This window comes from Haemaphysalis longicornis, unplaced genomic scaffold, assembly GCF_048455015.1.
Source record: "Haemaphysalis longicornis isolate Haplotype H1 unplaced genomic scaffold, Haemaphysalis longicornis Haplotype H1 scaffold_9, whole genome shotgun sequence".
Taxonomy (NCBI): Eukaryota; Metazoa; Arthropoda; class Arachnida; order Ixodida; family Ixodidae; genus Haemaphysalis; species Haemaphysalis longicornis.
The window spans coordinates 161043182-161056831 of NW_027526460.1; the positions used below are offsets into that span (position 1 = coordinate 161043182).

General features: G+C 47.1%; 1 protein-coding gene across 7 annotated transcripts in view; it reads right to left on the reverse strand.

Annotated features, from left to right (window-relative positions):
* LOC144151343 (dermonecrotic toxin SPH-like) overlaps positions 1-13650 on the reverse strand; it is a 120590-nt gene that overhangs the window by 70412 nt on the left and 36528 nt on the right. For 5 of the 7 annotated variants that reach the window (XM_077682354.1, XM_077682353.1, XM_077682357.1 and 2 more), the window contains 3 exons: positions 6429-6584; positions 824-955; positions 332-451 (listed from right to left, as the gene is read on the reverse strand). In XM_077682354.1, coding sequence (XP_077538480.1) covers positions 332-451; positions 824-955; positions 6429-6584 — 408 coding nt within the window. The remainder of the gene's footprint in view (positions 1-331; positions 452-823; positions 956-6428; positions 6585-13650) is intronic. The other 2 variants (XM_077682358.1, XM_077682359.1) reach the window with 1 other exon arrangement.

The following is a 13650-nucleotide window of genomic DNA, read 5'->3' on the forward strand; positions in this document are numbered from 1 at the left end:
TTAGTCGTGTGCTGTTTTGACGCCGCCCCTCCGAGTGTGGCATATTTATGTGCATTTCACGCCTTCCTATTGGTTGATGTCAAGTTTTTGGGCATTCATTTACATAAACCACAGTTCAAAATCACAGGTGGTTTGGTTACTAAACAGTTTTTTGCCCCAAATGCAGGTAGAATTTTCTAAACACGCACAGAATCTGCCCGTTTTTCATATGTCCTGTCTTAACACATGCCGCCGGAAAAACAAACAGCTTCCGTACAGGCCCTACAAGCGTAATGTAAGGTATAAACTGCTAGTGACAGCTTCATACATTAAATAAAAGAATCCCGCTTACCTATTTTGTCCAGCATGACTGGATGGAAGCGCGTAATTGTTTGTATGACCCCTCGCAGTATCTCCTTGTCTGAGACGCTTGGAACCGACAGCAGGACGTCCATTGCATCCCAGGGCGGTACTGAAACGTGCGGGTAAGTGAATTGTCATCTTCCAGTTGTCAGAGGAGCTCAAACAACGCCTCGGGACATTTTGTGACATTTTAGTACGACGTTTACGTACGTTAAAACGGAAAAAAGGCGCCTCACTGCAAAGTGTAGGTACTACTTTTTGCAACCGTAGTCTTTAGTGGCAATCCGCACTTCTCAGCGGAACTGTTTTATTTATTAGGAGATGCTTAAAATGTCAAACTCTGTTGTCTTAGTGAATTCAAGCCAAATGTCCCAATTCCTCATTGTTTCCACCTCAATAGGCAAACAGATTCGCTAAGGAATAACGGCAACTTCCGCCTTGCTCTTCTTTATGGGAATAAAAACTTGTCAGATGCGCTCACCTCCATACCAAAGATTCTCGATGAGCTTCTCCGCTATATCCACGCCGGCCCGATATTTTTGTTTCGAGTCAATGTTGCCAGACTTGAGATCCAAGACCAGAAGGGCGAGCTGCTGTCTGTACTTGCCTCCATCTAGAAAAGAACCGCTGCTGTTGAGGGCCAAATCAGAACCGCCATTCTAAATTCAAATTCTTGCTTCAAAATCAGAATTAAATGGTACAGAGAACGGCGTTCCACGGCCTTACACTTCCACCTTAAAACACTCCCAATTAGGTCACGAAGCGGAGCAACGCCTGCCAGCTCCTACTGGAATCACCACGTGACTACTACATTATTATTTGCAGTAGCTATGCTGCCAGAAACCATGAAGAAAACAGGCCTTCTGTAGCCTCACTACTCCTTCTAACGGTGCGAACTGCGATATGTAAACCCTGGCGTAGTCGTATGATTGTCTCATCCCGTGTAAAATTGGACCAGACCATTTTGCTCCTTTTGGCATGGGCTATGCCCAGCTATCTGTTTTCAGACTGATCCCGCTTTGTCGATAGCGTTCTCGATCTCGCGGGATGTCTCAGGATGCATCCAGTAGTCTCGTTTTTCGTCCGTGTGCCAGCTGCGCTGTCTTCACCTCATCATGTTAAACCAATAGCCACTTTAGTAAACGCCGGACATGCGATTCGTCGCTCAAAAGTGCACGTCAGTTTGACGGCTTCATCAACGTTGGAGCTTTTCTTTTGGTTTATTGCGCGACGCAATATCATGTAGCGGCAACATTTTTTAGTTTACAGTTCAAGTTCGAGCAACATTTTTGAGTTTACGGCAACATTTACAAAGCTTGAGTGGGAAAACATAGGAATAAGTATTAACGGGGAGTACTTTAGCCATTTTAAATTTACAGACAACATAGTCTTGCTGACTGACGTAGCAGAACACATGCAAATAATGTTTGATGAACTACAATCAGAAAGCACGGTCGTGGGTGAAAGTAAATATGGATAAGTCTAAAGTTATTAGCAATAGGCACGCCACAAACGTCCTCTTCAGCTTAGGAAACAAAACGCTTGAAGAAGTAAAAGAACATAACTGCCTCGGACAGATGGTTAGTGCTAACCCCAACCACGAGAGAAGAATGAAGGAATTAATTTATTCCTACAGGAGAGGTCGAACGCCTCATGTTGGGGAAAGAAAAGACGGGAAAAGGGAAAAAATGCAGCTGGTTCGTTTCACACAGCCGCCCCGCACACGGGCCACTTCGTGTAGGTCATTTGGGGGAAAGTAACTTTTCGAGAGAATCAACTCGTGGCTAGGGGGTGTCTTTATGTCCGTCCCGCACACGTACCATCTCAAGTTCACTGAAGAAGGTAGGCATCTTTCGCGAAAGATCAGAGGGACATGTAAGTTTACTTTTGGTTTTACTGAGGCTTAATCCACTCTTCGTATGTGCGAACATAGTGTGGTTTGTATCTCCACCTGTCTTCATCCAGCTCGTCGCATTGCCGTATCAGGTGCTTAACGCTGGGTCTGCTGTTGTGACATATGGGGCTTTCAAGGAAAGAAGGTGGTGTGGGTATAGTGCCGTCCGGACTTTTGCCAAATCGTCGCATCCATTCCCACTTCTCTCTTATGTCTGGCGTGATGGCCAGTCCGCGTTCTGCAGAGTAGGATTGTAGTCCCCGTGGAATGTTCAAACGAATGAGCTAATCGGGTCGTGGCGTACCTTCCTTCAGCGTTCATTGCCTAATTTTATGGCGTCTTCTCCTAGCAATGGCGTCTTCATTGACACCCAGAGGAGGCAACGGGTCACTCAAAGGACATGTACTCAGGAAGGAGGGATCGACAGCAGATGCCATGTCATGAGCTGCCTCGTTGCGTGGGTTGTTCTGGTGCCCAGGGGTCAATTCCATGAAGATGGAGATGCCCTGAAGATCAATCAATCGCTGCACTGTTTTGTGAATGGTGCGGGTCAGGCGGCTTGCTGGCTAGGGGTTTTGTAGGTCTTGTATTGCGGAAGCGTTGTCCATGTATATATTGATTCCTTTCGGTTTTTGTTCAGCTTCAATTTTTACAATGTCTCTACAGAGTAAAGCTAGGAGGGTAGCCTGCAGTTCTGCTGTGGTGGAGACCAGTTCATCTGGAGTGGAGATAGTGACTACTTCCGAGAATGATGGGTCAGAATCGTGGCAGACGATTCCTACTACGGCTGTTTCTCTTATAGACGCGGCAGTGTAAGTGGCATACGTTCCTGGCTCTGCAGCAATGTAGCCAGAACAGCGTGGCTCTTTGATCTCTGTATCTGCGCTGTTCCTTGATAGACCGAGGTTTATGCGGGATTGGTTGGGTCGGAAGCCAAGGTGGAAGTGATGCTGTGGCTGGATGGGTACGGATGGGGTTTGGGCTGAGGTTGCGGATCTCAACGTAGTGAGTTAGATATCTACCCTGGATTGTCAGTGTCCTACGGTCTTTATGGATGCCGTTGGCGTATTCTATTGGAAATTGCATTGATGGTGACCAGTCGGGGTATAGCTTGGGAGGCCGGTAATGCATATGAGGAGTTTGTGGAACAAGATTGTCAATTGATGCAGTTGAGTACGAGTAAACTTAAAACAGGTACTACGGTATGTTATCCTGGATGTAATGACGGCCCGACCTGCAAACCTATGAATTGGGTGCTGGCCCCTCCAAATGTGTTGCCCATTTGTTTTAGAAGGTTTGTTGTGCCATCCCTGTTTTCCCGTGGTCCTTGAATCCAGTTAGTGGTGTTGCCTTCGCTGCTGACTGGAACGCCGAGAAGTTTGATCCAGCCATCTTGCGGTTCACAAAGTTCATGAGCGCAGATAAATAGGTGAACTTATATTGCCCTGCTTCAACTGCAGTTCCAGCTTTCAGAGATCCCCAAACTACATCACGCCTTTTACGCCGATGATTTTGCAATCTGGACGAACACGGGTTCAGCTGGAGAACAGCAGGACAGACTTCAACATGCCATACATAGACTGGGTGACGGAGCACTTGGAAAGACTGGGATTTGCGTGCGCCCCTGCCAAGTCAGGTTTACTGGTCCTTCGGGCACGCACACGAGGTAGACCACCCAACCCAACGCCCTACCCAACCGTCAGCATCGCATCCAGCCCGGTACCTCAAGTCACATCACTTCGAATTTTGGGAGTACTATTTCATGCAGACGGCTCAGGTACCGAGTTAGTACCATAACTAAACACCAGGTCATGCAGTTGATGCACTTGATCCGACTGATCTGCACCCAGCAGAGCGGTCTTAAAGAACAGGACATCTGCTACATTGTTCAGACACTGCTGACAAGCCGCATAGCCTATGGCACCCCCTACGTCCAACTACGCCCCAAGGAACACACTAAAATAGATGCCCTAATTCGAAAATCGTATAAGCTGGTCCTGGGACTTCCCGCTTTTAACGCCTATAGACAACTTTCTCAAGCTTGGACTCCATAACACCTTGAGAGAAATTCTGGAAGCGCAAAGAGTAAGCCAACTAAATCGACTAGCTCTAACTCCAACGGCCCGCCTGGTTCTGTACAAACTGGGCTACCCCACCCCTGCACCATCTAACGCGCCTACCCGGATCCCATTAAACATACAAAGCCACATCAAAGAAGCCCCCATTACAAGACACATGCACCCGGAATACAACAAAGGGCAGGCAAGAACAAGATACTTAAGCAATAAATTCACCGACAATCCGGATGTCTAATATACAGACGTCGCAAGAAATTCCCACCGCCAGGCCCACGTCGAAGTGGTCGTGGGTTCCGAAGGGACATCAGTCTTAGCTGCAACAGTCCGAACAACCGACACCGATGTCGCAAAAGAGAGAGCCATCACCCTAGCGGCCACCTCCAGCAAAAAGCACATTATTACAGTCATCACTGACTCGCAAGAGGCGCTCCGGCATTACCCATCAGGACTAATATCTTCGCATGCGCTCACACTTCTAAAACACGCGAAAACTCTCCCGAAAATTCACTTTGTTTGGACGCTTTGTCATGCACCCTCCCGGGGAATGAGGCGACTGAGGACGGTGCCTGTGACCTTTTACACCGGGCATTCCCAAGGGAGGCCGACGACACCCCTCCGATCGCCTCGGCGAGTCACTCAGTCCCAAAATCATACACGGACATCTTATATCATTATCGCCGGGAGCGCCTCCCTTACCCTCCTCCTCACCGATCACTCAATACACAAGACTCTCAAATCTGGCGCCGAATCCAAACACATACTTCCTACAACATGGCAATTTTACATCATATTTCACCAACTGTTTTTCCCTACAACTGCACAACATGCAATACACCAAACACCACCTTTCACCTCGTATGGGAGTGCGTCAAACATCCCAACCCAATTCTATCACCTACATTGGGGCACTGGGAGCACAGGCTGACCAGCTTCAAGCTGGTCAGGAGATCAGACTGGCCGGGAGATCAGGAGTACCTGATCTCCCGGGCGAGGGTTGCTGGGGGGCCTGAAGGCGGCCCGGACTGAGACCACCACCCACACTCCTTTCCCTTCGAAAAATAAATGTTATTCTTCCTCCTTCTTTGTCGTGTTCAGAACCACTGCCACCTATCTTCAGTACCGTAAACTTGGTTGGGCATATCTGCATGCCAGTTGATATTAGGAGGTCTTGAAGGATGATAACAGCAGACTGGAGTTCTGTGCATGATAATTCAGTGATGGCATAGCCTTCTTTTTCAGTTCACAAGGTGATGTCATCAGCGTACCTCGTAATGCGGACGCTGCTAGATTCAGGAATTGCTATGGCGAGCTTTCGCATGACAATTTCAAACAACAGTGGTGAAACGATGGAGCCTTAGGGTGCACCTGTACCGTTACCAAATTGGATGGGAGAAGGGTTACCAAGCGGACTCCAGAGTGCGATTATGGGGAAAACGTGCAATTTAGTTCTACATCCGGCACCGAGGATAGTGGGTGTCTATTTCTTCCACAATGGCGGCGTGTGTGACGGTGGGATGCCGTCCTAGGTCAATTGCAACTAGTATATGAGGTACGCCGGATGGTGTGCTTCTGGTCGTGGCACTGAGGACTCTCCGGAGAAGTCATATACTGTCATGTGTGCCCATATTAGTGTGAAAACCGGTTTCGGCTGGGAGAAAGAGTTGTAAAGTCTCCTCTAAATAATGGGTGAGTCGATGTTTGGCCATCCGTTCGAGTAACTGACAGTTGTCGACAATAAGGATATCGGTCGTAGGTTTTCAATGCGGTCGGAAGACTTGTGTGGTTTGGGCATTGGGTATACTGCAGAATGTTTGCGGCAGGCTGGTAGTTTCCGGATTTCATATATCGTTTGGAATGCTGACAAGGTGCTCTTTACTTGCAATGTTGGCTTTCACCAGTGAAAGTGCTACTTCCATTTCCGCCGTAGTGAAGAGGTATTCAGGTCCGTCTTCATTGGCGACCGCGTTCCTCGGATATCTACTGTGAGGCGTAGACGGAGTAATTTCGAAGGAATCATGTGAATAATGTTTTGGCAGTGAGTTTTTATATTTCTTCAAGTGGCAATCCAGTTGCGAGGGCAATTTTGTGCAGCTTTGAGGAGGATTTGTTCTTACCTTTCAGAGCCCGGAAAGTGTTCCAGAGTTTGCGGTTGTACTGCTGTCGTTGAGATAATGGACTGGTCGCTCTGGCACGCGAAAACCACAAAACTGTGGTAGTACCAAGTGGGAAAGTACCAAGCCAACGTGAAGGCGTCTGTCTCTTCGCGCCCCCTAGCGGGAAAGAAACAAAAAGCCCAGGAGAGATAAACCCGGCACAGAATAAATGTGGGTTGGGGAACACTCGGCAAGCACTCAAAAACGAAAAGAGTTACCTTTGTCACTAAAAAGAAAAAAATGCACAACCAGTGCGTACTGTCGGTGGCGACTTACGTAGCTCCAGCTGCAATAATGAAACGAATAATGTTAAGAATAAGCCCCAGGGGCAGGAAATGATCTACCTGGATCACAGAACAAAAAAAGAAAAATAAATTGACTGGGGCTGGCCTTGTAGTGAAACGAACCGACAACCGGTGGACAATTAGGGTAACACAGTTTATATCAAGATATGGGTCTAGAAGAAGGCGAAAGCCATTAACCCGATGGATAGATGAAATAAAGATATTCAAGGTAAATGATATACTCGAGTAGCGCAGGACGGGAGCAATTGGAGGTCAATGAGAGAGGCCTTCGTCCTGCCGGAAACCTGAGTACGCTGATGACAATGATTATGATGATGATCAACCTCAATGTGTGAACCCTGGCGTCGTCGTCTACTTTTACTTTTCTCATTCCGACAAAGATTGCTACAAAACATTTTGCTCCCTTTGGCGTGGGCTATGCACTGCTATCTGTTTTCAGACTGTTCCCGTTTTGTCGATAATGTTCACAATCTCGTTGGATGTGCCTGGATGAGACTACGCAGCAGTATGACTGCATGCAGACCAAATTCCACGACGTATACAATTCGCAGCTCAACAGTGCACTTGAGTGCTCTTAGACGATAGAGATTTTCTCATAGTTTATTGCGAAACGCAATGTCGAGCAGCGGCAACATTTTTGAGTCCCTTAAGTAGTCTTTTCACTTTCAAAGGTGAAATGAGAACGCGGTTAACCGATGTTCTATTAAACTTTCTTAAAAATCCCGGTTCATTTCTACTCTTGGATAAAACCAGCGCGAACTCAGACGAAGACGAAGGAAGTGCAACACAAGGACGGCCGCTGGATCCAGCGGCCGTCCTTGTGTTGCACTTCTTTCGTCTTCGTCTGAGTTCGCGCTGGTTTTATCCAATAATCTCTTTCCAACTAGCCCAGCTTGCAACCCTCCAGCAGTTCATTTTTCTACAGCTGCGAAATCATGGGGGAAGGGGGGGGGGCATATCTTTGAGCTTCACCCCTATGCTCAATGTTCCTATTCCTCTGGCGCACAATCCTCATGAGTCGTTATGAGTGCGAGCTGGTAGCACCAGGGGAAGAGGCTTTTGTTTTAAGTTGTAGCATCGGCTTTATACAGGTAATGAACAAGCCCTGGAATATCTCTATCAGGCCGCATAGAGCTTCTTGGTGTGCAAGTACATGTCAGTGTCCGAACATTTAACCTGTGAACTTGAAGTTTTCTCTGTTCAACCTATGCTTTTGAACACGATCGTCAACTTTCTTTAATTAGGCTTATCCTCCTCTATTAGGGGTACGTGCGCAGAGTGTTGATCGCCAAAGCTGGGAGTGATTTGACGCATTCCTCCTTTTAGGCCGCGCTGATATTGCCAATCGGTGGGCGTGATAAATGATTTCATAAATTTTCAGACAGAGACATACCAAATTTTTGCGTTTACGTTTTTCCCGTCTCCTATTTTCTTCCTAGTGTCGCGTCCACCTTAATGCCCTCCGACATTCCGGATGTCTTTCCCACCCATGGTGGTGCCTTGCGGACAGAGCATGTAGGTGGGCGTCACGAACGAATGAGGTTGCTGTTGCCGCTTCCAAGTCGGTGACCGTCCTGCTTCCGCCGCTTGCTTTTCTTGGCATTTCCGCTGGCATCTATGCTTCCGGGAATATGTGTGCCCCATCGGCGATTCAAATAACACAATTCAAATCCGACTCAAATGACGCGGTGGACTCATCCGCGGCAACCGCGAAGCTTCAATGACCGCATTGGGCGACCCCGTGAAAACGTCCTGGAAGCTCCTCCATCCGCTCTTGCGACAATCGCTCCGGGAGCACAGTGCTGCAGCTCTATCGGCGGAGCTCACGACAAGAACGAGTGATTACCAATGACCAGCTACAGGCCAGGCAGCCCTGCGCTGGCTGCACGCGTTTCTGTCAAGGGAAAAACAAGACAGGGCTCGTCACTACGAGACGCCAATCCCAAAGGTGCCAATTCCAGGGTGGTGATCAAGGTACCACAGCCAGAGCGTACTGCTTGCTGACCGGCGTAGCTGTTCCATCAGCCAAAGCAATCATTATGGCGAAGCTTGCCGCAGCAAGGTGAACACGACTGCAGTTCCCGTAGTGCTTACGTGACTAGGACACCGTTACTCAAGAGAACACAGTGGCTTACATTTGAATGGTCCTAGCGTGTCTGCTGCCGTCGAACATCGACCAGTTTGAGCACAAGAACCATGTGATCTAATAGAACCAAGTCTACTCTAAGATGCCCATCAGAGAACATCGCCATCTCGTACGCACTCTGGAATTGCGGGTCGTTAAAGCCATGATAAAATGGCGGAAGCAACTGTCATGTAGGGAGGGCGATTGGTCGAGTAACCCTGCGATTATGATTAATAAATTAATGCTTTATTAGTCACAATGAAATATTTTAATTGGTTAACCGGTTGAAATCACGTGTGCGAAACAAAACGACGATGTCATGTTTAAATTGTGCGCAAGCGTTTTGAAGATTATGTTTGTGTTCAAATAAAGCGCCTTACGTCACAACAAAAAAAGATGCAAGTATATTCAGAGATCATCACAATCAGCTTATCTATGCCCACTGCAGAGCAAAGGTCTCCCCCATAGATCTCAAATTACCCTATTCCTGCGCTAACTGTGACCAGTGTATCCCCGGGAACTTCTTGATCTGATCTGCCCACCCACTCTGTTCCCCTAATGACCAACGATTATCTTGCCTTCGCATTACATGCCCTACCCACGCCCATTAATTCCTCTAAATTCTTACCAATATGTCTAACACGTGTTTGTTTCCTGACCCACTCCGCTCCCTTGTCCCTCAACGAGATACGTATAATCTTTCGTTCCATTTCTCGCTGGGTCGTCCTCAATTTAACTTTATCCCTTTTAGTGAGCCTGCAAGTTTCTGCCCCGTAGGTGAGTACCGGCAGAGTCCTTCAATGCTTTTAAGCATTGAAGGACTTTGGTACTGGTAAGATGCAGCTGTTATGCACCTTGCTTTTCAGAGACAATGAAAGGCGCCCACTCATTATCTGAGAATGCCTGCCAAATGCACTCCACCCAATTCTTATCCTTCCAAATGTCTCTGCCTCATGGTTGGGATATGGAGTCACTACTTGGCCTCAGTAGACAGATTCGCTCACCACCACCACCTATCTCAAACTGCAGCGTTCTGCCGAGGCTATTGAGCATTACTTTAGTTTTCTGCATATTAATTTTCAGGCCTACGATTCTCAAATTCTACCCCATAGTTGTTCTTCTCTGTGAAGACACACAAGATCGATTGGCCGTTTCGAGCTATTGTTTTGGAGAATATCGCCGGGCAGAAAGCCCTCGCCCTGCTTTTACAGGAAAAGTAGAGCTTGCTTTGCGTAGAAGACCCTTTCCTTAACAGGAATTCTTTTCCAGTGGTGGAATGCTTGAACTGCTACTCCGACATGTCCTACAGTGCCTTTTCGATCGATATAAAGGATTTGTATTATTCCCTGCCAAAATGAAAAATAAGAAGTTGCACTGAAGACTGCATAGACCTGTTTGGAGCAGTCGCGTTTCAAAACGCGGAAGGAGTGAGTGTAGTGGTTTTCTTGAATTGTTATTGCTGTACCTGAGATCAACGTTTGTGGCATTGGAAGATACAATTTTTCTAGAGAACGATGGAATCTGCATAGTATCATGTATTGCCCCTGTACTGAGCCTTTTGGTATTAGCTCATTACGGTGGAGGGGTGTCAAGTTGCCTTTCTGAGTGCAATGTGCTAAAGATTTTCCTGCACGTGGATGATTTGTAGTAATACTGAATTGTAAACTCGAATGTATCGATCGACAGGTTCCAGTGTCTTGTCGTTTTTTCAAAGCTTGCATGAAACCTTTGACACTCACGCATGAAACAGCTGTTTGCAATTCAATCAGGTTTATAGATTTTAGGCTGCTTTTTTTCCCTTGCTCATGTCTGCTGGGCTTACGAACCAAGGGGTTCAAAAGCGCTGTTGCCGTTTTAGTCAGCACATTCAAAATCCGTGAAGCGCGGCATCGCCCGACTCTGTTTTTCAAACGCTCTTGGAAAATCATGTAGCCACAATGCTGCAGCCAGCTTCAGAGCGCAACCGACGCGCCTGTTAGGTTCAGGCTACCCTGGCCACGTGTTGGCCTCTGTTGCAGAAGGTATGCTTACGGCCAAAAAGCAGGAGTTGTGGGGCTCGCAACCACAAGACCAACAACGAAGGCCTAAGAGAAAAGGGGCGGTGATCCCGTACCTTCCTGGTGTGTCGCACAACTTAAGAAGAATAGCTAACGGAGTGGGCATACGTGTGTGCTTCTCTTCCCCAAAGAAACTGTCTTCCCTGTGCAGCATGAACCACGGTTGGGGGAGGGAAGTATTCTCGTGTCACATAAAGCACAGAACACCCTTCGTTGATTGCGTTTAAGGCGTACCTTACGGCCTGCCTTTAAATCGTGGAAAAAGGTATATCGGACAAATGTGGAAGATGACTCAATGGCCGCCTGCACGAGCACCATAATAGTGTTAAAAATAAAATGGTTGGTCATCTCGCCACTCACTGGGACACATCCGGCTGTAAGTCGCTGTTTGAAGATTGCCTTGTTATCGGCAAAAACTTCAACACGCTAACTCAGTAATAGAGGGCGCTAAGATTGAAGGACGGGGTGAGAAGTGTGTCCGTAGAGCTTCAATTGCACTCACGAAGAAGGAAATTGACTATCTTAACAGAACACGTGCCGATAATGGCTACGTTTGTGGTTGGCTCTATGCTTTTTCAAGCCGGTTCTTACTTGAAAGCTGTTTGGTTAGGAAGCAGGTTTGATCAAAAATTACAAACGAACGTGTTTTGTTTCGTGCACTCCGGTTACTGCACCCAGCTTCGCATATCATACTCCTTAACAGAATGGACGGGCACAGTTTTTTTGTCTTGCCCAGATATGCACATCTGCAGGCAATGGCAAGTGTCTGGTTTCGTGGCTCTGAGGGTGTATATATGTGTTTTCTGTGAAAATAATTCTTTCAGTTGTTACCAAGCCCCGGTGGTGTCCTTTCCTGCCCGGGTTTTATAGTTCGCGCCTAATTTTCAGCAATGTATGATCACCAACTAGCTCTACTCTCCATTTTACTGAAGGAGTACTCAACGGAGAGTACTCTCGCGTGAAAAGAGTGGACCACGGCTCAGCACAAAAACGTTCCACTATTGCGGGGGTCCTCTGGTGCCAAGTCCGACTGTGGAGAGTGCTGCAGTTGCAAGTACGGCTTCCACAGACACTGATGCAACACATGTCGCTGATGAACTTCATTTTAAGGAAAACGTAATTGTTGGAACAAAACCATTCGCTTTTTCGCATGTATTTTCGGCCGTGCTTCAAGTGCCGACCACTACAAGTAGCACTTGCAAAGTCTATGCTGAGCATCCTGATAGTAAGAAGACATCCTTTTCAATCCTTGTATACGCTTTTGGGCGAAGCTGCTCATCACGGGATAGTGATAAGGAAGTTCCTGTCCGGTGTCCAAATTGCGACTATGTCAAAGTAAGCTACAACACTTACAGCAGTGTGGGCAGGTCAGTTTATGTGAAGTCCTATTCAAAGAGTGGCTAGGAGGACTCAGCTCTTGCGCCAAGAAGGTGGCTATCCCTTCTCCGTTCGCAAAAAGCGTAAACTGAAGGCGCGGGAATTTCTTCTGCCAAAGGGAGAGGAAGCGAGAAAATCGAGTCGCGTCCAGCTAACTCGTAAAAAGCATATGGCGTCGAACGGAAAGCTCTGCCAGCGCAAATTTGTCGGGCTGAAGCTCAAATCATCGTTCCGCGTGACTTCGAGCGCATGTTACAAAAATCAATTGGCTGGAAGCTGCCCTTCGTCTGTCACCGCATGCAAAGCAGTAAGTGTACACCTGGTAGGTATTATTGGCAGAAAATACGTCCAGGACCTTCTTCATTGCCATAATTGGCACACGCGGAGCTAAGACACGCAAAGCCAGGTGCATGGTGATTTTCATGCCGAAAGGGCGGATAAAAATAAGTGATGATGCATCTTTGGATCGGGCTTTCAACCGGAATTTTCGCTGGCGAGCTGAATAGAATTACACAAAAAACACTTGCCCTTCATACTGGAAGTTTTTTCATGGTGTAAAATAGACACGATGTCTTATCCTTTTTTTGTGAGCTAACGAAACCGAGGACTTCATTAGTAGGACATAAGAAAAGAACATTGTATTTTGAACATTATTCCAAAAGTGTTGACGACCATTCGAAAGTGTGTGCGCGTGACTTTTTTGACAGTGTGGTTTGTATCCCCAACAACTTTCTTCATTGGAGGGTATAGTGATAAGTTAAAGAACCGCGGTTATGTGTGTAAGTTTTGAGAAGCTTGGATGAAGAGAAATATTAATACGAAGATGACAGACCGTGGACAGTCTCCATTACTGGATAGGTGCCAGGGTAAGGGAGAGGACAGGTGACCGGGACTGGTGACGAAGCAGGGTGGATTCGGAGTGGAACGTTTTTGTGCTGAGCCGTGGTCTACTCTTTTCACGCGAGAGTACTCTCCGTTGAGTACTCCTTTAGTAAAATGGAGAGTAGAGCTAGTTGGTGAACACACATTGCTGAAAATTAAGCGCGAACTATAGAACGCGGGCGGACAGGAAAAAAGGACACAACCGGGCCTTGCTAACGATTGAAAGCTTTATTTTTACACAAAACACATATGTACACCCTCACAGCCACGAAAACAGACACTTGCCATTGCCGACAGATGTGCATATCTGGGCTAGACAAAAAAACTGTGCCCGTCCATTCTGTTAAGGAGTCTGATGTGCGAAGCTGGGTGCAGTAAACGGAGTGCACGAAAAAAAAACACGTTCGTTTGTAATTTTTGATCAAACATGCTTCCTA